Consider the following 24891-nt stretch of genomic DNA (forward strand, 5'->3'; position numbering starts at 1 on the left):
ATCTACTTTTCTCAATGTGATATTTTTATAGTGTCTTAAATTGCCTGTAATAACTTCTTATTTATAATGTTAGGAAGGATTTGTGCTTTTCCTATAGTAGTGATTGATATTTTTAAAATACAAAGACCACACTTAAAAACCACTTCATCAAAAGTATCAATTAAAATTTAGAGAATTTAGAATCAAATGTAAAATATTATAGAATATTAAATACTAAAATATCCCAGTACTGAATTCTAGTTGATTGAAAGAACAACACTAATCAAAGAATATCTAAATAAGAAAAAGTGACTCAAATTTTGTTTTAGAAATGGTTACAATTAATGAATCAATAAAATGAGATCAAAACCAATAACATAGAAAAAATATTCAAATAAAATGGTAAAGAAAAAATGGAAGAATACATAATGAAAATAATCTGATAAATTGGTAATTAAATGTGAGGAAAAGAGAAAATAATGTGAGTGGAGAGGAAGAAAGGAAGTGAATAGGAAGAAAGGACAAGGCTGGAGGGAACCTGTGTTGTATTTGCTACAAAAGTTCTTTCCTCACTTTCTGCTCTATTCATATTTTACATAGTTTAGATTCTGTACTAGCACTTAACCCTAATGTTTTTGTACTCTTAAAATAACCAGTATCTCCAATTTTTGCCTTAAAACAAAACAAAACAAAACAAAACATTGAACTACTATACTGGCATTTACCTTTCATTTAGTCAATGAGCTTCTTCTTACATAACTTCACTTCTTTTTATCATCTAACAGGACACCTAACCTAGAACGCAGTCTATAAATATCTATATATTTGAATGACAACATTTTGTTTAGCTCTGTTTCCCTTAAATTTTAATTCCATGCTTTTCAGAGAAAGGTAAGTCATGGGAAATAAGATTCATGGTTAATTTGGGAGCAAATCTTGACTTGAATATAAGACTAAAGATTTTCAACTTTAGTAAGAACAGATTAAAGCGTTTTTTAAAATAGGAAGATAATGTAGTCAAAGTGTACATAAAGTGTACATTAGCAATATTAATTAAAAATCATGTTTAAAATGAGTTGGAATGAATAGGAATGGAGGTGAGAAGTCAGTTTAAAAAATCATACCACTAAAATTCCATTTATGCTATGTCTAACTCTTTTAATCATCTAACATTTATTATATTGTTTCAACACAGAAGAAGAAGAAGTTTCTTTAGAAGAACTTGAAGAAGAATTTGACATTCTTGAGGTATCAAAATATATTATTTCTACCCATCACCCCACCATTGTCTGGTTCTTATATTTGCAAGTAAAATGTATTAATAACTTTATAAGGAGAACAAAGACAGTATTCAACAAGAATGTTGAGTTTATGAAATTCATGAAAAAAAAGATGCTCTAAATTTATCTAAACTTATCTTGGCTTTCAGAACAGCAAATATTCTGATATTTGTCTGGAAGAAAAATGTATGGTTTTTTTTCTTTTTTGTGTTGTGGCTTTCTGGATTTCTTGTAGTTATTGTTGTCCCTTTGTTTTCTCCTGCATTACAAATGGACCTAAGTATTCCCAGAAACTAGGAGCTAAAGGAGAAGGAATCTGATAGGAATGATTTCTATCAATGCAAATGGTAGCAAGATGAATTTTCTCTTAACGGGGAAAACTATGATGTGAGTAACTGAGATATCTGAATTATTAAAGAAATTATTTGCCCTAAATTAACTTTTATTTGATTGATTTTTAAGCAATTTTGGGATATATTTTTGCTATTTGAAGAAAACTACCTAGTCTGATCCTAATATTATATTTTTGTTTTCTCATAAAGGAGGAAGAAACAGAAACTATAAGTGAAGATGGTAGTTCAAAAGAAGCACATGATAAGTCAGTGAAATATACAAATTTATTTTAAATTTACAACTTTTATTAAAATATAAGGCATATATATTCAAGATTTCAGAAGCAACAGTATAGTGTGATTTGAGACTGTGAGCATTGGAGCTGGCCAATTTCAAGATTCATTTTCAGTTCTATCCATACCAGCTATGTTACTGTAGACGATTTAACTTCTTTGTGTTCCTGTGTTATATAGGAATAATACCTATTTTGCAGAGGTTGTAAAGAGTGAGATGAAATGTAATTCAAGTAGTACTGTGCCTAGGTCATAATCACATCGTTTATCTCTTTTTACCTATTTTTTTTTGTTTTTTTTTCCAAAAGTTTTCAACTATTTCTTAAGGAAATTTTATAATTAAAAGTAAAGCATCGTTTTGAATGTAGGATCTATCACTGTATACATGAGTATAATGTATTTATCATTATGTTAGTCATCATGATAGTGTCTTAGAATCATATAACATATTAATGATTAGATAACTGACCAGAATTTGATACTGTTACAGTTCACTTTCTATTAAGCTAATAGAAGAAAACCATGTGTGTTAAAAATACGGGATTAGCTATCTTATGTAGTTTACTTTGGAATATGGATATTTTATTCTAATTATTTACAACTCTTCAAAGAAAATAATAAGACGTTTTAAAGATCTATCTCATGTAATTCTGGACATTTGTTGAATTTCTCTATCCCTTTCTTCTCAAATTTTTCTCTTACATGTCCATTCTGGAAATAAATTCATCAACTTTCTGTGACACAGATTATCTTTTTATAGAAGATCTGAAAACTTTCACTGTATGTTTACAAGGGGTGATATTTTTCTTTATTTCCTGCAACAAACAATTAATAAAAGCCCTTATTCCAGTGTCTCCCCGCTTTGAATAAACAAGAAGTCTTTAGTTCAGCAAAATGCTTTGAATAGGTAATGATGTTGAAGAATTTGAAAGTTATTTGTACCCAAGACATTTTACCAAATCCTCTTTAAAACTCAGAATTGAATGAAATAAAATAATTGAGGGTAGGAACATTAATGCTCTTGGATGATTCAGGTTGATACGATAGCTAACATTCTTTGAAAATTTGCTATTTGCCAAATATGGTTCTAAGCCTTTTAGATATAACTCACCAATAGAGCAAGACATTACCTGAATTATAAGTGAAGCGTATAGGTAATTTGAAATGAAAGTGAGAGCTGCTACTTTAAAAAGAAATACAATGCCCCACAGACATTTTCCCAAAAACTTTCATCTTTCTCTTATGGACATACATTGTGCCCACATGCTTCTCTCCTCACGTGTTCCTTCAGTGTGGGTGTGCATGCTTTTAGTTTGAATGTACCTGTATACATATGATCACTCTTGCCCAAATCAAGAACATTAAAGCCATTTTATGATTATCTTGTCAGTTCTATTCCTCAAAAACTCCTGAGTCTTCCTCTTTACTTCCCTCCTTCAAGCTGTAATTACTTCTGGCCTCAACCATTTAAAAAGTTGTCTAACTTAGTTTCTTTTCTTCTAGTTCTACCTGCTTCCTGTCCATAACCCATATTGCTATCAAGAAACCTATGAAATGCAAATTAATCAAATTACTGTCCTAAATTGATGTAGTTAAATATCTTAGCATGATATATCATGTATTTTATAGTCTGACTTCTAGGTATCTTTTCATCCTCATTTTCAAGAATTGTTTCCTCTTATACGTGAACTTTGCTTGCAGTTTTTAAAAACAAACCTTATTCTTTCCTGATTCTGTATATATATATCTCTTTTTAGGATATCTGTCTCCACTTTTCCCCTTCCTAATTCTTTTTATTCTATGCCACCACAGTCCATGGCTGACCAGTAAATTTTTACTTATGTATAAGAATTATTATTAATTCTTGAGAATTCTTTTTGATTTCCCTGAGCAAATTGAGCACTCCTTCCTTTCTTGGTGTGTTTTCAAAATATCTCATACAATATTTTATTATCCACACTACATATCTTCACATTATACACTTTTTTATATATAATTCCACTCTGTATGTATACTTTTTTTCCTACATGATCACACTTGTTTCACCTACATAAAATACATAGATTTATGAATGTGTAATATTTTTACATATAATATATAAATAAACTATATGTTTGTCTTTCTCACTAGATGTTGATGCCTTGAAGGGCAAGGCTATCTTTTGATTATATTTTTATATCCTTTACCACCTCCTGGTATGTTTGAGTCATGAAATAAAATTTTGCTCATTCATTCAACGTATATGTTTTAGGGCTTGCTCTTTTGTACTAGGAGCTGTTCTAGATCCTGGAAAAATAAAGAGTACAAATCATGTCAAGGTCATGGCCTTTATAGACTGTATATTCTGGGTTTAGTGGTTATATTAATTAATTAATATAAACTTCCTAAGCACACTCTTGATATATAGAAAATATGTAATGAAGCAGTCTGTTTTCTGTGGGATCATTTGCTTATGTTTCTCAAAATGTTAATCTCAATTATCATTCTAAACAATTATCTGAACTGATGCTGTTGTTGTATTTTCTTTTTTGTAGCATAAGAACACCTCAAAAAGTATCCCTCAGGAGTATCTCATCAATGACAGATGAAGAGGTTAGGATTAAATTAACTAATTTGTCGACTTTTATGGATTAAATGACCAAAAAGTAAAATATTATTAATTCCTATAAAATAGTTCTTTAATAATTTAATTGTCATGACATTTTTATTAAGTCCCTAAATCTCTTCTATACATTCATATTTGTATGTGTATTCCTAAGTATTATGTGATGGGTCATAATATGAGAATAGCCTCAAGCTATAAATATAGTTAAGAGTAGTATTATCTACAACTGATTGGTAGCACCTTCTGGAAGCTGCTGGAAATTTGACTATTTTAAATATACAGAAGCTAACAAACATAGCTATATTTTTTTTAGATCCAAGGATTGAAAGTACAGTCTGTAGCCCAACAGTATTAGCACTACCTCCCCCTTGCCTCCAACTCTGTTGAATCATATTCTGAATTTTCACAAAATCCCATAATTATTTACAACTTTACTGTAAATCTTTTTTTTAAGAATTAAAGACATATACAGCTAAGCCTGTCCCTTCACCATTCTATTCGACCTCACTCCCTCTGGCTAATCCTGAAGTGCTAGTTGTCCTAAGATAGATATATATCCTTCCTATCTGTATTTTTATCATATAAGTTTGTATCCCTAAATACACACACACACACACACAAGCTGTTTTTAAACTTTATGTAAGTATATAAGTACAGAGTTTTTCCATGATTGTTTTCACTGAGCAGTATTTTTGAGGTATTTCTATTTTTGGTATCTTAATCAAGAAATCCTTACCTTTGTGTTACCAAGAATTATCTCTTTTATTTTCTTTTAATATATTTACTACTTTCTTTTTTCATATCTTTCAGAGACCCTAGACAATGGAGATGAATTGATTCATGCTATTACAATAGGAATTATGTTCATTAAGAGAATCATCTCAAGTTAGAGATGGAATTTTGTAAAGGCAGGTGAACTAAGGAGTCACTCATTGAGAAAGGGTAGAAATATGTCACATATAGGAATGTGTGTAAGCAAGGTAGCTCTTTGTAGTCAGTCAGACATAAAAGGGATTTTTACAGCTGTCACTGATTTCAGGGAACACAGAATTCAGATAAAATTCAACATGATCACATTTAAGAATTAACTAATCTGTTTTTATTTTGTGTATGGTATCTAATAAATACTTCTTCTTTATTATTACATGGATATAGTCAGTTTTCAGTTATCCTACTGATATTGTTACAGAGGTCATCTTTCTTCCACTCATTTCTGGATTCTCTATTTTATTGAAGTGGTCTGTTTGCCTAACCCAGAGTTACAACATTGTTTTTAATTATTTCAGTTTTATAAAATAAATCTGTTTTAAATTTAAACTGGAAAAAGCATCCAGTTGCTGAGTATGTATGCACAAATATATCTTCAATAGATCCAGCTTCTTAATTGTAGTGTTAATTCAAGAAGCATATATAAATTTTTTTGTTTGTTTCTTTGTTCTGCTACTTATTTAATACAGAGGAAGGTAGAAAATCTTCCAACTATGACTATATTTTTTTTTCTCGTGGCTCTGTTAAGTTGCTATATTTTGATGCTATGTTATTAGATGCATAAAAATTTAGAATTTTTGTAACTTGTTGATTAAAGCCCCATGCAATAACCTTCTTTAAAGTTTTAAATAAATTTTATCTTTAAATCTATTTCATTTGATGTAAATATAGCTATATCAACTTTCCATTTTGTTAATATTTGGCGGACATTTCCATCTTTTTTCTTTCAGCCAATTCTGCATCCTCATGCTGAATTTTTACTGTTAAGTCTTATAATAATTAGAAAATGTTCTTAATATTTGTAGTAATTATTGATTTGTTTACTATTTTCTATCTTATTTGTGTGTTTTCTGTTAGTCTCTCTGTCTCTGCCTCTCTATGTCTGTTTTTTTTTCTTTTGACATATTTCTTTTCCTTGTTCGAATGGGAGATGTTTTCCTCTTGGTTATCTACTAATTTGAAAGTTAATTCTGTATTTTGAGAGGATTTTTCCCCAAAGTTTATTTTAATGCTTCACTTATGTTTCTTAAGCCATTTTTTATTCTGGGCTAACCTCAGTGACTCAGTTTTTATAGATTAATGATAATTGGTATAACATTCAGCAATTTATAAAATATTTTCATATATATAATATATATATAAACTAGCTTGATTCTGTCTTATATTTTCTGTCACGGATTTCTTTCCTTCACATGCCTTTCTTGGAAAATTAATTCATATTTCTTTTTTTTCCATTAAAGTTAGTTTTTTAAAAAATTGTTCTAAGTAGTTATACATGACAGTGCAATACATTTTGACACATCGTAATTAAATGGAGTATAACTTCTTATTCTTCTGGTTGTATATAATGTAGAATCACACTAGTCATGAAATTACATACGTACATAGGGTAATAATGTCCGATTCATTCTACTATCCATCCTACCCCCACACCCTTCCCTGCACTTCACTCCCCTCTGCCTAATGCAAAGTACCACTGTTTTCCCTGGCCACCCTCCCCATTGTGAATTAGCATCCGCAGATCAGAGAAAACATTTGGCCTTTTGGGTTTTTTGGGTTTGCTTATTTCCCTTAGCATGATATTCCCAGCTCCATCCATTTACTAGTGAATGCCATAATTTCATTATTCTTTAAGGCTGAGTAATATTTGATTATATATATATTTGATATATATACCACATTTTCTTTATCCGTTCATCTGTTGAACAGCACCTAGGTTGGTTCCATAGTTTTGCTATTGTGAATTGAGCTACTATAAACATTGATGTGGCTATGTCACTGTAGTATGCTGATTTTAAGTCCTTTGGACATAAACTGAGAGTAGGAGAACTGGGTCAGATGGAGGTTCCATTCCAAGTTTTCTGAGGAATCTCCATAATGCTTTCCAAAATGGTTGTACCAATTTGCAGTACCACCAGCAACATATGAATATAACCTTTCCCCGACATTTTTGCCAACATTTGTTATTTGTATTTTTGATAATTGCCATTCTGACTGGAGTAAGATGAAATCTTACAGTAGTTTTGATTTGCATTTCTCTTATTGCTAGAGTTGTTTTTTAAGCCACCACATTATTATTTCCATTGAGATAGTTGGTTTCTATATTGCCAGAAATGGATAAATTAAGGTTTTTTCAGCCTTCATGCTTTCTTGCTTTTTTGTTTTGTTTTGTTTTTGGTACTGAGTATTGAACCCAGGGATGCTTTAATACTGAGCTATATCCCCAGCCTTTTTATTTTTTATTTTGATATAAGGCCTCACTAAGTTGCTTAGGGCCTCACTGAATTGCAAAAGTTGATCTTGAACTTGCAATCCTCCTACTTCAGCTTCCCGAGTTGCTGGGATTACAGGTGTGCCCCGATATGCCCAGACATGCTTTCTTGATCCATGGTTTCTTTTAGGTTATTTGACAATGAATTTAAGATTTTTTTGCATAATTTTGAAATCTTTAAATAATTTTTGAAATATACTGTGACAGACACAATTGTATGTGAGGGTGTGTCTGTGTATGCATGTTTGTTTATTTGTCCTATTTATCATGATTATATCAATGAGGAGTCTTCTGTGGTGTTGTTTTTTTTCTTGATATACTGCAATTCCTTTGGCTATCACCCTCTTTATCTCTCCTTTGTAACCTGTTATACTAAAAGCATTATCTATATTTTTTCTCTACTTTTAACTTTTCATTTGTTTTTAGATTAAATTATAAATTGTACAGTGTTGCTATTTTAGAAAAGATAGAACTGTTGAAAACCAAAAAACAGGGAAAAAAAATCTAAATTCCTACCCAGGGCAATTTCTATCCTTTTAGATTTTTTTTTTCTGTGTACCTACACAGTATTTGTGAAAATTAGCTTAGTATTAAACATGTTCACCTGTGTCTTGTTTTTCTGTTTTATCAATTATTAATACATTTTCATGTCAGTAATTACAGATTTGAATCATCATGTTAACTATAGCATAGTATTTCATTATGTGGAAGTTAAACAGCATTGAATTATTACAGTTTAGTTTGTTTCCAGTTTTTTTTTTTTGTTGTTGTTGTTGTTGTTTAGTTTGGGGTTTGATTTTTTGTTTTGTTTATTCTTATAGACTTTTAAGCTTAGAAAATAATTTACTTATTCATATATTTTCAGAGACTTAATATGAGAATTAAGAAATTTGGTATAATTACAAATGAAGAATTCAGAAAATCATCAGGAACTTCTTGGTAATTCCTGCATTTCTAGTTGAAATTCCTTTTAAAATTTTAAATGCACAATTTGAAATATGTTTTTAGTCATAAGTTTCTCATAGAGCTTTTCTTTTTTATTTTTTCTTTCAAGCATTGGATTCAATATGTCAACTGGTATGTACTATCATTATTCTAAGTATTACATAAGTTCTGTTAAACATGCATAGGACACAAATAGCATCAATAAGTATGAGGTCTCAGAAATTATCATTCTTTGGTCACTCCATGTATAGAATTTTAAACAAAAACCCACACTTCAGTGTTCACTTGCCTCTTTTGATTTTTCATTATTTAAATTTTTTTGTTTGTTCCCAAGAGGGAAGGATAAAAATAAGGAAGCATATCTATTTTGTTGCAGAATGTGGCAGCATATATTCCTTTCCTTTTAAGCAGTTTAAATAAAAATTGCCCTTTATTAATAATCTCTTAAAAAGGTGATGAGAAAAGCTAAAGATAAATAAACTATTTATTAGGAAGAAAAGAAATAATATGGATTAATAAGATATATATTAGGTAATATTTCAAAATATTTTTGTAGTATCAAATATAGAAAAAATCAGAATTGAAAACTAGAGAAATCATGGAACAGCAAAAAGTAAAATTTGTGTAAGATAGCTACATACCTCACATAACTATACATTTTTCTAAACAATTTTTGGAAAGATATAAAGACTTTACAAAATGTTATTAGGTTTAATTTTAATTATAGTATAAGATTATAGACTGATAAAATTTCTCTAAAATATATAAACATTGTGAAAGTTTAATTGCATGCTTTTAACTTATATTCAAAACACACTTGGGAATTAATTTCCTAACCACTATTCTTAGATAACTCAATTGTTTTAAAAATATTGCACATTAATGTATATTCATAATGATGATTCTTAGGACAAGAAAGTTCACAAAAGATTATGTATTTATCAATATAGTTTATGTTAAACATATGTTTTAGTTCTTGTAAAATAAATAATTAACATTGTCATCAGCATTAGGACCAATAGCCATCTGAATAACATTGGAAAATTAAGAAAATTCAAGCTGTTAGAGCATCTGTATTGGAAATGGAGATGGTACATTGCCTGTGAACATACTTTAGATGATAAGGTTGCAAGATTATATGTATGATTAAGAAAGGAAAGTTAGCATTTTATAGTTACTCTTTATATATAAAATTTTAAATTTATAAGTATTAAGTGGAAGTGATTAAAAGGTTATTCAAATTTTTCTTTTTGATATAAGTACTTTTTCAGCAACATTTTATAGCTTAAAATATGTTTGATTACACATATTTATTATTGATTAGTGTGTATATCAGGAAATAGAATGAATAAAGTCAGTAGTCATGCTTCCTCTTTTATATAGTACTTGGTGCCTCATAAATTGCCATTATATAATTTTTTCATGGAAACACTGTGGATCAATACTATATTTTATAGGTGAAAGAAACAGTGTTAAAGGAACTAACCCAAAGGTAGTCCCCTAGTAAAATCTCTTTGTCCTCATTTTAGTTTTCTTATTTTCATTCTAGCATTCTGTGTAGTGGCTTATAGAATTATGGATCCATTTATACTTTGTTCTAAAGATAAGATACTTATTTCTTGGGGTGTTTTTGTTTTTGTGGTGCTAGGATCAACCCCAGGCCCTTGTAAAGGCTAAGCACGTGCTCTACCATTCAACTACTCTTGGCCCCCATTTGTTTCATTCTTCTCTAAATAGAGCACAGCCCAAGAAAAGGTTATCTTATGGATTTCTTAATGTAAAATCTATCATCATCACCATGTTGTGGATAGTACCTGTTCTTTAAGGTCACTGTTGGGAAAAAGCTATTTGAAAAGAAGCAATGGTTTTCTAAGTCTTTGTGCAATTATTAATATTTATGGACATCCATCTTAAATACTCATATTGGCACAACTTATCTTGAGTGAAAATATGGCATAAGAGATTATTTGTGTACTACTAAGATTACTGAATCTACAATATTCAAACTATGGCTCTGGCACTTAGAAACCTTAGAAAAGTCATTTATCCCTTTTGAACTTTAGTTTCTCACTTTAAAAAATGACAAGAATATCTGTTTCCTGACAGTATTATTCAAAATGAAACAAGAACATATATGCCAAAGCACTATGTAGATATTCTCATTCATTACTGCTAAAAGGACATGCATTTCTGTATCTCTTGTCACTTTTCTATCCAAGAGAGAAGCATGAGGTTAAGTAGGCCTCTTTGATTTGGAAATTCCAACACTAGTGAGATATACAAATACTTACATTCAGCAGTGACATTTTTTCACCTAAAAGAAAACTTAATTCTTTGATAAGGTATGACATATTATATAAAACAGTTACTTCCAAAACAGTATATACTTCTGCAAAACTAAATTAAAATAAAGTAATTATTTCATAATTTATTTTTCCCAAAATCTATATTTTTAAGTCTTTTGAGATCAAGGAGAGCTGCAGGTGTATATTTAAAAAGTTGATACATTAGTTGCATTTGTACAGTGTCCCAGGTTTCTACTTGTATGAAGCTGCTTAGAGAAGTGTTTTGAACTTTATTATTTAATTAAAGTTGTGTGAAAATGCCAAAGCTTACCTCATATTCAAGGGCTCACTGAATAAAGGTATAACTAGAAGTATGTAGTTGTAACAAAATTGATATTTTCAGTCTCTTTCTACCTGCCACATAAATCAAAATTTGATCCTTTTAGTAGTTCTTATAGTATTTACAGTATTTAAAATATTTGATCCTTATAGTATTTTCAGTCTCTCCCTATCTGCCACAAAATTTTATCCTTATTACCTATAATAAATAAAGTAATTTTAGATTCCTCTAGTAAAAGGAAATTTTTATCCTCTTGTATTCAAGGTGCACAGTCTGTAGAACATCTTGAATCCATTGCTACTATTGAAGTTTTAAATATTTGTTATAAGTACTTCTTCCCTTAATCTATGGTAGTTTATCGCTGTTAAATTGGATCAGTACTGCATATTAATTTCCAGGCTTTCATCAGCAGTTGCAAACTCCCAAGCTTTAATTACATGTTTAGAACAAAAGAAGACTTGGGACTTCCTCTCTAGAATTTACAATTAACATAAGGGAGAGAAATTTTATAGCACAATGTAATTTTTTTTTACAGTGTTAGGGAGGGCAGTAAGTAAGAGATGCCCCAAAGAAAGATAGCATTTTGGTTGTCTTTTATTATAATTTTAGAGTGATATTTTGAATTGGATTGCAAACAAAACATGAACAGAATGAAAGAGTGAATAACATTTTTAATGTTTTTTTCTTAATTTGGATATTCATCATCAGACTTTGCATATTACCATGAATTCTCATAGTGTCAGATTTTCCTGTTTATTTAAACATGTATTTATCAGGCACTTAATAGATTAGGAACTATGCTGGGTACACTTCTACATATAATCTTCATAATCATGCTGTGAGGACAATATTGGAAGGGAGGAAATTAAAATTCAAGATAGAAATTAATACAAGAAACATCTGGTTAGTGAAATGTTAAGGTATTTAAACCAATCTTTTCAATTCTATGGGTTCTTAATTTTTTCAAATATGAATTTACTTCTTAATTTTATCATTAATAGCAGTTCACTGTAGAAAATTTGAAGAATACAAAATAAAAAGGAGTAAATAAGCCTGGTGTGGTGGCATATACCTATTTGTTATCCCAGAAACTCAAGAAGCCAAGACATGAAGATTCTAAGTTTGAGTCCATCCTCAGCAATGTAGTGAGACCCTGTCTCAAAATAACAAAAAGACTGGCAATGTAGCTCAGTAGTAAAGAGCACCCCTGGGTTAAATCTCCAGTATCAGAATAAAATGAAAATAAAAGGAGAAGGAAAAAATAAAAATATCTATGATCTCACTACCCAGAAATAATAGTTTTATTTTCTTCTAGTATTTTTGATGTAGATTTCATATAGTTGGAATATTTGGTATGTGCAGCATAATCCTTTTTGCATTTTTCACTGTATAAACATTATCCCATCTTGAAAATAATTTGTTATTTTTAATAACTGCATAGCATTCCAATCTGTAGGTACATGGTTATTTATTTAAACATTCTCTTAGATTTTAACATTTCAATTGTAATGATGTTTCTCATATTTGGTTGAAAGTTTCAATATAATGGACTGAGAGTATAGCTTAGTGATAGATGCCTACGTATGTTTGATCCAAAGCACTAAGAAAAAGGAAAATAAAAGAGACAATTTTAATATATTGTTTAATGCTTAAATAAATTTATAAGTATGTAAGAAACCAAGAAAAAATATTTGCCTAATATGTTATTGCTATCTTTTATGAGAATTTTAAATTTCATGAGAAATATAATTTCATATGCAGAAAGGAAAATTCTAAACTGTATACATCTGTCTCTTAATCCAAGTTATCTTAATTATGTGTAACCTCTAACACACAAACAAAAGACTGGGGAAAATTAGACTGAAGTCTTAATAGTTGTCATCATCTCTTACCTCCATTATTAAAATAGCTTCCTAACTGACCTCTTAATTCCACTTTTGCATCCTAAATGTCCATTAAATTCACATACTGCCAGAGAAATCTATTTAATACAAAATTGTAGGTCATTTCTGCACAACTTTTCCAGTGGTTTTGGCAGGGTAAAATTCAAAGTTCTTAGCATGTTCTACAAAGTTTCCCATCTCCCAACTTCCATTTTTCTAATTTTAATTTTCTACCTCTGATCTTGTGTTTACTTTCTCTAGTCACATCTGCTTCTTGGCTTTTCCTTCAAAGGGTTGAACATATTCTTTGGGGGTTTTTCTTGTTGCTTTTCCTTCTGGATTGCTCTTCTTCAAGATGTATGCATTATTTGCTAATTCACTTGAAGTTTCTGTTTGAATATCATTTATCAGAAAGGACTTCCCTAACCACTCTATTTTTTTTCATAGCACAAATCATTTTTATTTGTTCTTTTTAGACATATATGATGGTAGAGTTTATTTTGACATACATACATGGAATATAACTTATTCTTGTGGGACCTAAGTGATCACATCTAAGTGATGTGGCGATGTGCACTGAGGTGTATTCATATATGAATATAGGAAAGTTATGTCCAATTCATTCTACTGTCTTTCCTATTACAAACCCCTCCCCTCATTTTATGTGCTTTTATCTAATCCTTTGAACTTCTGATTTTCACTGCTCCCTCCCCCACCTTATTGTGTGTTAGTACCCTCATATTCCATATTTTAGCTTTTATGCTGCTGTGACTAAGGATTCAACCAGAACAGCTATAGAGGAGAAAAGTTTATTTAAGGGATCATGCTTTCAGAGGTCTCAATCCATATACGGCATGCTCCATTCCTCGAGGCTCAAGGTGAGGCAGGACATCATATAGAAGAGTATGACAGAAGGGAAGCAGCACACATGATGATCAGGAGGCAGAGAGAGAGACTCTACAGATACAAAATATATACCCAAAGCCACGAACCCAATGCCCCACCTCCTCCAGCCATATCCCACCAACCTTCAGTTATCATTCAATTAATCCCATCAGGTGATTGATTCACTGATTGAGTGAAGGTTCTGGTAACCCAATCATTTCTTCTCTGAACCTTCTTGCATTGTCTCACATGTGAACTTTTGGGGACACCTCACATCCAAAACATAACATTTGGCTTTTGGATTTTTGTGATTGGCTTATTTCACTTTGCATGATAATCTCCAGATCTGTCCGTTTACCAGCAGAAGTCATAAAATCATTCTTTTTTTATAGCTGAGTAAATTCCCTTGTGTATATATACCTCATTTTCTTTATCCAATCATCTGTTGAAGGGCACCTAGGTTGGTTCCATAGCTTAGCTATTGTGAAAGGAACTGCTATACATATTTATGTGACTATGTCAATATAATAAGCTCATTTTAAGTCCTTTGGGTATATACCAAGGAGTGAGATAACTGGTTCAAATGGTGGTTCCATTCCAAGTTTTCTGAGGACTCTCCATATTGCTTTCCATAGTGGTTGCACCAATTTGCAGCTCACCAGTAGTGTATGAGAGTACCTTTCCTCTGCATCCTGTATTGTTACCTGTATTCCTGATAATTTCCATTCTGACTGGAGTGAGATTGAAACTGGAGTGAGATTAAAACTCAGTTTTAAATTGCATTTTTATGATTGCTAGAGATGCTAATCACTCTACTTCAAAAAAAAATAGTATCCATTCCTTCCCTTAACTCTGCACTGATTACCTACTTTATTTTTTTAAAGCCATTGACCTTGTCTCTGTTTAACAGTTTATTTCTGTTCACCTTATATTTCATGATAATGAGAATTTATTTGGTATTATTGCTGAATTCCCCCAAACTAAAACATAACAGGGCATATAGTAGACACTCAGTACTTCTTTGTTGAAAAATGAATGATTTTAATTTTCTCCCATATATTTTTCTATACTTTATATATTTTGCTTTACTAAATAAATATTACACATAAACCTAAAATTTCACTAAATAACAGATCTCAAGGAATTTATCTATTACTTCTAGGTTATCCAATTTGTTGGTTTATAGTTATCATAGTCCAGGCATCTATCAAAGATATTGAGAATTTGGTTCAAACTACCACAATAAAGCAAATATTGCAGTAAAGCCAGTCACACATATTTTTTGTTTCTCAGTGCATATAAAAATTATGTTTATACTGTAAATTTATTCAATTTGCAATAGATTTATGTATTAAAAACAATATATATATATATATATATATATATATATATATATATACCTTTATTTAAAAACTATTGCTAGGGCTGGAAATGTAGCTCAGTGGTAGAGTGCCTGCATGTATAAGCCCCAGGTTCAATCTCTAATACCTCAAAATAAATAAATAGATAAATAAAACATAAAAACTATTGCTAAAGAATGGTAATGACCATCTGAGCTGTTAGAAAAAATGACTTGATCAATACAGGGTTGCCACAAACCTTCAATTTGTTTAAAAAAAAAGAGTAAAAAAAAGTGCAGTAAAGCAAACACCCACTAAAACAAAGAATGCCTGCAGTTTCTTAGGTTACTTTGTGTTACTGTGGTACCAGTTACGATTTCTCCTCTTTAATTTCTTATTTTATTTGGGTCCTTCCCACTCTTGGTTAGTCTATCTAAGGGTTTGTCAATTTTGTCTTGTCAAAAAACCAACCTAGTTCTTTTTTTTTTTTTCAGTTTTCTTTCTAGTGTCTATTTCATTTATTATTTGTCTAGTCTGTGATTTTCTTCTACTAACTTTGAACTCATTTAGTTCATCCTTTCCTAGTTCTTTAAGGTATGAAATTAGGTATTATATTTTAGAGCTTTCTTTTTTCTTCACGTGAATGTTTGTCACTATGTACTTTATTAGAAGTGCTTTTGCTGCATCTCGTAAGTTTTGATATGTTGTATTTTAGTCTTCATTAGTTTGGAGATTTCACTTTTGATTTTTTTCTTTGACTCATTAATTGTTCAGGAATGTATAATTTGATTTCCATATATTTGTAAATTTTCCAACTTTAATCCTATTATTTCTAGTTTTATACCATTGTTGTAAGACATTTGATATGATTTTCAATTTTAAATTTGATAAGACTTATTCTGTGGCCTAATAAATTATCTATCCTGGAGAATGTTCCATGGACATATGGGGAAAATGTGTATTCTGCTACTCCTGTGTGGAATTTCCTGTATAATTTGTTAGGTCCATTATAGGATTAAACAATTATTCAAGTCTAATTTTCTGTCTGAATGATCTATCTGTTGTCGAAATTGGAATATTGAAGTCCCCTACTGTTACAGTATTGCTATGTTTCTTGTTTTGGATATGTTAATATTTACATTATATATTTATGTTTCAGTGTTGAATTCATGTATACTTATTATGTCCTCTTGAGAAATTGACCCCTTTATTATTAAACAATAACCTAATAACCTTTTCTTGTTTTTACAATTTTTTTTACTTAAATCTATTTTGTCTTGTATAAGAATAGTCACTTTTGCTTTCTTTTGCTTACCATTTGCATGGAATACATTTTTTCCCACCCTTCACTTTCAATTAATATATGTTCTCAAAGCTAAAGCAAGTCTCTTATAGGCAGCATATAGTTAGGTCTTCTTTTCTTGTCCAGGTAGCCACTTTATGTCTTTTGATTAGGGAATTTAATCCATTTACATTCAGGGTAATTATTAGTAGATAAGGACTTGCTGTTAACATCTTGTTGATTATTTTCTGCTGTTTTGTGAATCTTGCGTTTCTTCCTCTCTTGCTGTATTCTCTCTGTGTGTGTGTGTGTGTGTGTATGTGTGTGTTTGATTTGTTTTCTGTAAACTTTGATTCTTTTATCTTTGGTGTACCAACTATAGATTCTAGTGTTGTGTTTACCAGTAGCTTATATGCAACATCTTAGAGTTATGACAGTCTATTTTAAGCTGATAACAATTTAACTTTGTTCACATACAAAAACTTTACACTTTTACCCCCTCAAACATACATTTTATGTTTTTGATCACAGTTTACATCCTTTTATATTACATATCCATTAAAAATTATTGTAACTATAGCTTTATTTAATATTTTTGTCTTTTAAAATTTCTGAATTATCTTTTATTCTTAGGCAAAGAAAACACCGATATGGTAAGCAATATTTACTGTACAAAATTTTGAATTGATATTTCAGCTAATGATTTTTACTATGTTTTCTGTATGCCTTAACTCCTTGATGAATAACAACTGGTATCAATAGTGATGTTAAGTTTACATTTAGAGTTGTGATGAGGTATTTTTTTCAAGTACAGAAATAATTTCTGTAACATGGGTCAAATGTCTGTACTGAAGTAATATGTTTTGCTTTGGGTTTATGCTTGGTTATCTTCTGTAATTGAACATGTTCTGAATTTAGCTTTATGACTTAAGTTTTATTAACTATAGTTATCATTTGAAATTGGTGGAGCAGATATTTACCTTTGTGATGTACAATTGTTAAATCATGGTCAAATAGAAGTGAAGGGGTATTTTTAATTACTTTAAAACAAGCATTAAAAGCTCTATTTGCATAACAATTGGGAAAATTATACTTCTACTTTTTATAAAGGAAATTCATGAAGGAAGCTTGCTTTTAAAAACTAGTTTGACAGGAATAAAGGATAAGAGTTGCAGTCTTATATCAGCATTGAATGTTGTGTATTTTTTATTGTGTATTTTTTTTTTGAGTTTATGGTATTACAAGTCTTGATTCACAGAATTATTCTTTTACTTACCTGAATACTTACTTTCCTGAGAGTGGAATTGGTCAGGCTAATCTGAATAAAGACCAAAAGCTCAGTGTAGAATTATACTTTCCTAAGCAATTTTATGATCACAAGAATTTGTACAGAGATGAAAAAATAATTATTCCAAAGTTTATTTTCTCTCTTTCTCAAAGTCGGTCTCTCTCCTTTTTCCTCATTCTCCCTCTCCTCCTCCCCTTATGCTTTCCTGTCTTCCTCCCTAATTATAAGAGTTGAAGCATAATCAAATTTTTTTATTGCTAATCAGTACTTAAAATTATAATCAGGTATTAAATTGCTAATGTGGTAGTAATAAAAGTCACTGAAATTCTTAGCAAACACAAACACTTATTTAGGATGTAAAACAAGTGATACATAGCATATCTGAAGGTAACTTTTGAAATGTTTTTATTTGTAAGCATTCTTTTGTAACTTACTACTTGCACTGTAGATTGGACATTATTTATTTGACTTAAATTTTATCTTAATATGTATTTCATTTTTTAAGCACTGTTCACATCTAAACTAAAGCAAAGGCAGAATTCTTCCCATGGATTTAAAATAAACTTCTTTCTAGATACCTTTGTAAAGGAAGTTCCCTGTATATTATTACTCTGTGGATTCATGTATTGATGCAAAATTTATTTCAACCTTTGAAAACTAGAGAGTGTATATAAGAAGAATTTTGCTCTGAAGAAATGTTATACAATAGCAAGCATATGGAAAGGAGACTATTATGTCCTAAGATTTACCAGATGGATAACCCCATCTTAGTTATAGATATTGGGAACAATACTGAAACCACGAAAAATCTAGTTTCAACCTGCCCAATGAAGTCCATGACTACAGAAAGAGAGTAACAAGAAAATAAAAAGTTTAATTGGCAACAAGGTGGCAGGTAGAAGAAGTAGAGTTGTCACTCTAATTCCATCTTGCCAAGGGTCATAGGTGAAAGCTTATATGGGATTTCTGGGGAGTCTAATTTTAACCACAGCCAGGTGGTCACTGGGAGGGTCATTAATTTTTGCAGTAATAAGTTCTCTTGACATGATTTTGAGATTGTCCCCAAGTTGTCAGGCATTCCTAGAAGCCTTTTAAAGACACATTACCAATTAGGAGGTCATATGACTGGCAGTGTTCAAGCAGGACCAAATTCAGTTAATTTTGGGAGCAATGAGGAATAACGAAGTGAGGCAAAACAGAAACAATGAAAAACAGACTTGCTAGTGGGAGAAGCAATTTAGCACATTCATTGATTTCCATTCTCCACTGTTTGTTTCATTACATAATCCTGTATGAGGTGAGAAAGGAGGGGTACCAATTCAATCTGGCTACTTCTGCTGTACAGGAATATAGTAAGGGACCACAAACAGAGATCTGCTGATCAGAAAATTCTTTAGTTCCACTTTTTGGTCCCTGATTAAGGGATAAAGTTTCCTGTTCTGTCATATCATGACATTGCCCCTGGTATAGCCTTTGGTATACATTTTCCCTGTAGGTGGGACAATATATTGCACAGCACGGTATAAGTCCCAGGCAAATGATTCCTGTCAATCTTTTAGCAAGAGTTTTTCCACAAGGGTTTCCCCAGAACCATATGGAAGCCATCCATTTAGATTTAAAGTGCAGTCATAGGTCCTTGTCTTAATTTGGGTGTGCATGGCCTGCAGAGCTAAAGAGATGTTTCCTGAATTGTCTCGAATATATATTCACCATTCAGCTTTTATAATTGCACATGTTCTTCCCTGAGGTACAGTTGAAATATCTGATGCCATTCAGTTTAAGAGAACACCTTTTTTCATCAAAGCTACTTCTATATTAAGTAAGGAGATCTTTTTAGCACTGTTATTTAAGCTCTCTTACCCATGCACCACAATATATCTTCCAGACTAATCTGAGGAATAAATCCTGACACTAGATGATCATACCACTGAAAAACTATGAAGTTCAGCTATGAAGGAAGTTGGGAAGATTTGTGGACTAATCTATTTCCTTTACCCATCTCCCATTTATCCAAGTATACCCTATGGTGCATCTCCCCAGCCAACTGTGGGAAAAACAGGGCCAGAAATTTATTCCATGTAGCCATGGCTAACTATGTATTTTTGGACCTGAGTATTCAGTCAGTTCCAAACCAGTCTTAGACCTGTAAAATCACAACATAATGACATTGATAAATAGGAAATTTTACTCACTCCCAAGTGCATCTAAGCCATATATGTGTGATCATGTTGCTCTCAACAGATTATAGCTCTCCTGTAGTAGGTGTAAGGAAGATAAATTCATCTAAGATTTGGAAGTATCTTCTTTGTATCTATGGTTGTTTGCTAGGATTTTGGAGAGCAGTGGTATGGATTTATCTGATTGGGCTTTACAAATGTCAGGTGTTTCCTTAATCTTGTGTGACTTATCAAAGGCTGATACCTGCCATTATAATGCAATAGTGAACAGTTAGTAGAATGACATAGGTTCCTGTCCATTTAATATATATAGGAAGCACACTGTCACAGGAGGGAGATTGTGGAATATTATATGTGATGGGCCTGGTAGCATGTAAGAAACTTATGCATAGAGGCTTGTTCTAAAGATTGGACATAGTCTTTAATAGGTTGTTCTTTAGAGCAAAAATTCATATTTGTGTCATGTATGGGGCCTGGAATGGTCTACCATATAAGATTTTTTTTTTTTTTTTTTAAAGAGAGAGTGAGAGACAGAGAGAGAGAGAGAGAGAGAATTTTAACATTTATTTATTTTTTTCTTAGTTCTTGGCGGACACAACATCTTTGTTGGTATGTGGTGCTGAGGATCGAACCCGGGCCGCACGCATGCCAGGCGAGCGCGCTACCGCTTGAGCCACATCCCCAGCCCCCCATATAAGATTTTTAAAGGACTTAATTTAACCTTGCCTTAGGGAACCACATGTATCCTCAGCAGTAGGGGAATAGGCAAAATGTTATACCATGTTAGTTGTGTTTCTCAGCATAATTTAGCTATATTATTTTTTTTTTAAAAAAAGAGAGAATTATTTATTATTTATTTTTTTAGACACAACATCTTTATTTTTATTTTTTATTTTATTATTTATTTTTGGACACAACATCTTTATTTTATTTTTATGTGGTGCTGAGGATCGATCCCAGCGCCCCATGCATGCCAGGCGTGTGCATTACCGCTTGAGCCACATCCCCAGCCCAGCTATATTCTTTTTTAAGGTTTTTTTTTCCCCCACCAGTTGATTATAGCCTTCAGGTTAAATGAAGTTTCCATTTGGTGCCTGCTGTACAACTTGTGAAGCAAATGTGGGATCATTGTCACTCTATGGTTTTTGGCAATCCATATCTTGGTATTATCATTACTTCTATCCCCATTTTTTTTCAGGCAGGGAAGGGCTCTACCCACGCAAAAATTATCTACCAAAATCAATAAGTTACAGAGGTTACCTAAGACTGAACGCATTTGCATAAAGCTGATCTGCCAGTCTTGATAGGGAATTCTTCTTAGTAATGAGTTTTTTCATCGGAAGCTATAAGGAGGTCTTTTGAATATTTTTTAACACATATTAGTCATCCTCGTGTTAACAATTTCACAAACCAGTATAGACCAGGACCAGTTTTATAGTTTTGCGTTCATTGTAAGGTGGCACCTTGACTGTGCTGGCTACTATAGTGAACTCGTTTTAGCATTCAAAGAACAAGGGCCTCTGATCTTAATATGAAGTACTCAATTTATATGATGATATAAATAAAGAGGCACTTTCATTCTCAAGGAGATCCCTTGGTAAAACCCCAGTGTATTGTTTGTTTACAGATTTCCTTTGAGTAGTTAGGTGAGAAATCAGGAAAATTTTTCTAAGGCAATAGGGGGCCAATCATAGCAGGGATTTTTAATTTTGTTTCCCATTCATCTGCCTGGTTGGCTAGTTTATTTTTTCAACATCATTATGTTCTCATTAATGGCCAGGGAAATGCTGATTGCAGGCTATTGAGTCTTATTTTACATCATCTAATAACTATAGGATCTCAGTACTCGTTTAATATCTTTTTGCTTTAGTCTTAACAATTTATTTTACTTGTAGATTGCCCTGTGGGCATGCATGACCATGAAAGCAAACCTAGAATCAGTATAGATGTCAACTCTTCCCTTCTGAGAGGATGAGAGTTTGTGTAAGTGTGATTAGTTTGGCCTTTTGAGCTGAGGTTTCAGGTGACAGAACATCAGCCTCTATAGTTTCCAGGAGTGTCACAATAGCATCATATCTTGCATATCTCTTACCTGTTTCAAGAAACTGTAGAAAGTTCCATGTCAGGATCTTATAGGGATTTATTATTAAGGTTTGGTCTGCTGGAATAGACCATCTCAATGACTTATAAAACAGTCATGCTACATTGTACCTACATTTGCAAGTAGCCAGATTTAAGTTGGAAGAAACCTGAAGCTAACATTCAGTTTGTCTCTAATAATAGTCTGACACTTGCCCATTCTCTCTGCTGTCAACTACTAACCCCTTCTTTGTTCTAATAAAGTCATTACATGTTGAGGGACATGCATGCTGTGGTAGGTTGTCCCAAAATGAATTTGTCAACCTCCTACAGCAGGTCACAGGTAGCAGCAACTGCCTTCAAGTAGAGTGACCATCCTTTCACAGTCTGGTCTGGTTGTTTTGAAATGTATGCCATAAGATGCAGTGTGGAACCCAACTTTGGGGTTTGAACCCTCAACCTTACACCATTTTTTTATGCACATAGAGACTGAAAGGCTTGTCAGAATGAGGTAGTCCCAAAACCAGAGCCCAAATCAATCTGACCTTAATGGTATCTAAAGCTTGTTGACACTAAGTGGTTCAATCAAAAGGTTCTATTCCTTTATGGGCTTCATAAAGGTTTGACTTTGAGACCAAATTTCGGAATCCAGATGTGACAGAGAGGCCTGTTATGTCCCAAAATCCTCATAACTGTGTTTGGGTGGTAGGAGTTTTTAGGCAGATTATAGTCCTTTTTCTGTCTAGTAACAGTTTTCTCTATCCCTTAGAAATAGTAAATCCTAGGTATAAAACTGTGCTTGCATATCTAAGTTTTCTTTTGAGATATTTTGTAACCCCAGTCAGTCACATGACTTAAAACTTTATAAACTGTACAAAATGTAGTTCATAGGTAGGGCTAATGATTACCAACATATTGTTATTATAATAGTTGTTACAGTGTGTTGTTTCAATATATTGTAATAATAGTATTTTGTATTAACATTATAATAACAACCATCCATATGTTGTAATACAATAGTCCTATGTCAGTTCAAGGTAACATAAATCTTTGGTCAAGACCTCACTGAATAGTACAGAGGAGTTTTTGAATGCCTGTATGTTCAAACAGTTCCAACAATTCCAGCAGAATTGTCGAGTAACCCTTGTATCAGGATTCTGCTATTTAAAGGCAAACAGAAGTTGAGACTGGACATGCAAGGATATGTAGAAGAAAGCATACTTTAATATAGTACCATTGTGTGGCTGTCTTGCATGACTCCATTTACATCCTGAACAAATCTATATTCATCAGAGTGAGGGTTTTTGACTATGAGAATTGCAGTGTTACAGGGGGACTGGCAGGGTCTGATTAGGTTTGTGTTTCTGATTTTTTTCAGTCTTACTGTGTTGCCCAGGCTGATCTTAAACTTGTAATCCTCCTATCTGAGCCTCCTGAGTAGTGGGGATTGCGGGAATGTGCCATCATGCCCAAATTTATACCTGATTTTTATGGGCTGAATGTTTCTTGTTATGCCCAACATTTTTATGACCCAGACTTCAGGTTTTATAGTATTATAGATCTCTGGGAGAAGCAGTTCTTTATCCTTCTATTTTGATCACAGGAAGGCCTTCTGTAACTAACAATGAATGTTCTGGCAGAATTTGTATTTCCAATTGGTCTAGAGAAAAGATCACTTGAGTATTTAACTTGCATAGGGCATTGTGTCCCAAGAGGGGAATTGGACATTCCAGAATATATAGAAAGCTATGTTTTAAAGTCTTATCTTCTAATTTTCATTCCAGTAGCTGGAGGAAGGACTTGTCTTGAATTTCTCTCAATATTCCTGTTACTTTGGTAAAAGTTTTAGCTTTCTTTCCTGGTTTGGTCTTTAACACAAATTAGGAAGAACCTGTAGCTACAAGGAAGTCAATTGGTTGATTCCTCTACTGTCACTTGTACTCAGGGCTATGTAGGAAAACAAGGATAGGATGTTTTGGATCTGTGAGAACTCCTGTGCCCATCAATCTTCATGGATGAAAAGAGCTGTTATTTGTAAAGGATCCTTTCAGTATGGAAGATTAGTACTTTTTCAGTTTAACACGTCAGAAGTAGAAAATGGGTTATGCATCTAGACATTCATCCCTCCCCACCATCTGGGGACCCTGTTTCTTCATATCCTTGTCTTATTTTTATGAACACTCATTTTTTCAGTGACCTTCGTCCTCACAGTAGGCACAGTTTTTCTCCAAGGTGTACTTGCCTCTTTCAGGCGGTGCCTTCTTCCCAGTGGGGCAAAGTTTTACCTACCAAGGATGAGCCAGAAAAGTGGCATTTTGTTTGGCATCTTCTTGTTTCACACATTGTTTTCTGCCATTGTTATCCTTTAAAGCAATGTCTACAAACTGAAGTTTTGTTCCTAGAGCCCCTTCCGGGCTGTGTAATTTTTTTCTAGATGTCCATATCACTTTGTCCTATCAGTATTAAATTGACCATTCCTATATTGTCAGGATCTGTATCTGTGTTACACCTGTAGTCCTGGTATATGTTCTCTTGAAATTCTAATAGGGCTTCATCAGGTTTTTGTTGAACTTCCTTTCCCTTGTTCAGGCTCTTGGGACCTCACTCTTAGTCCTGCTAAAATGTACCAGCAGGGATG

The 24891-nt window shown here is 32.2% G+C and overlaps 1 protein-coding gene across 1 annotated transcript in view; it reads left to right on the forward strand.

Annotated features, from left to right (window-relative positions):
- Positions 1 to 24891, forward strand: part of LOC144365588 (uncharacterized) — a 39270-nt gene that overhangs the window by 9607 nt on the left and 4772 nt on the right. The window contains exons 3-8 of the mRNA XM_078017723.1: positions 1175 to 1227; positions 1802 to 1857; positions 4420 to 4477; positions 8615 to 8688; positions 8804 to 8826; positions 17343 to 17362. Coding sequence (XP_077873849.1) covers positions 1175 to 1227; positions 1802 to 1857; positions 4420 to 4477; positions 8615 to 8688; positions 8804 to 8826; positions 17343 to 17362 — 284 coding nt within the window. The remainder of the gene's footprint in view (positions 1 to 1174; positions 1228 to 1801; positions 1858 to 4419; positions 4478 to 8614; positions 8689 to 8803; positions 8827 to 17342; positions 17363 to 24891) is intronic.

The sequence above is a fragment of the Ictidomys tridecemlineatus genome, chromosome 7 (assembly GCF_052094955.1).
Source record: "Ictidomys tridecemlineatus isolate mIctTri1 chromosome 7, mIctTri1.hap1, whole genome shotgun sequence".
NCBI classification, from domain to species: domain Eukaryota; kingdom Metazoa; phylum Chordata; class Mammalia; order Rodentia; family Sciuridae; genus Ictidomys; species Ictidomys tridecemlineatus.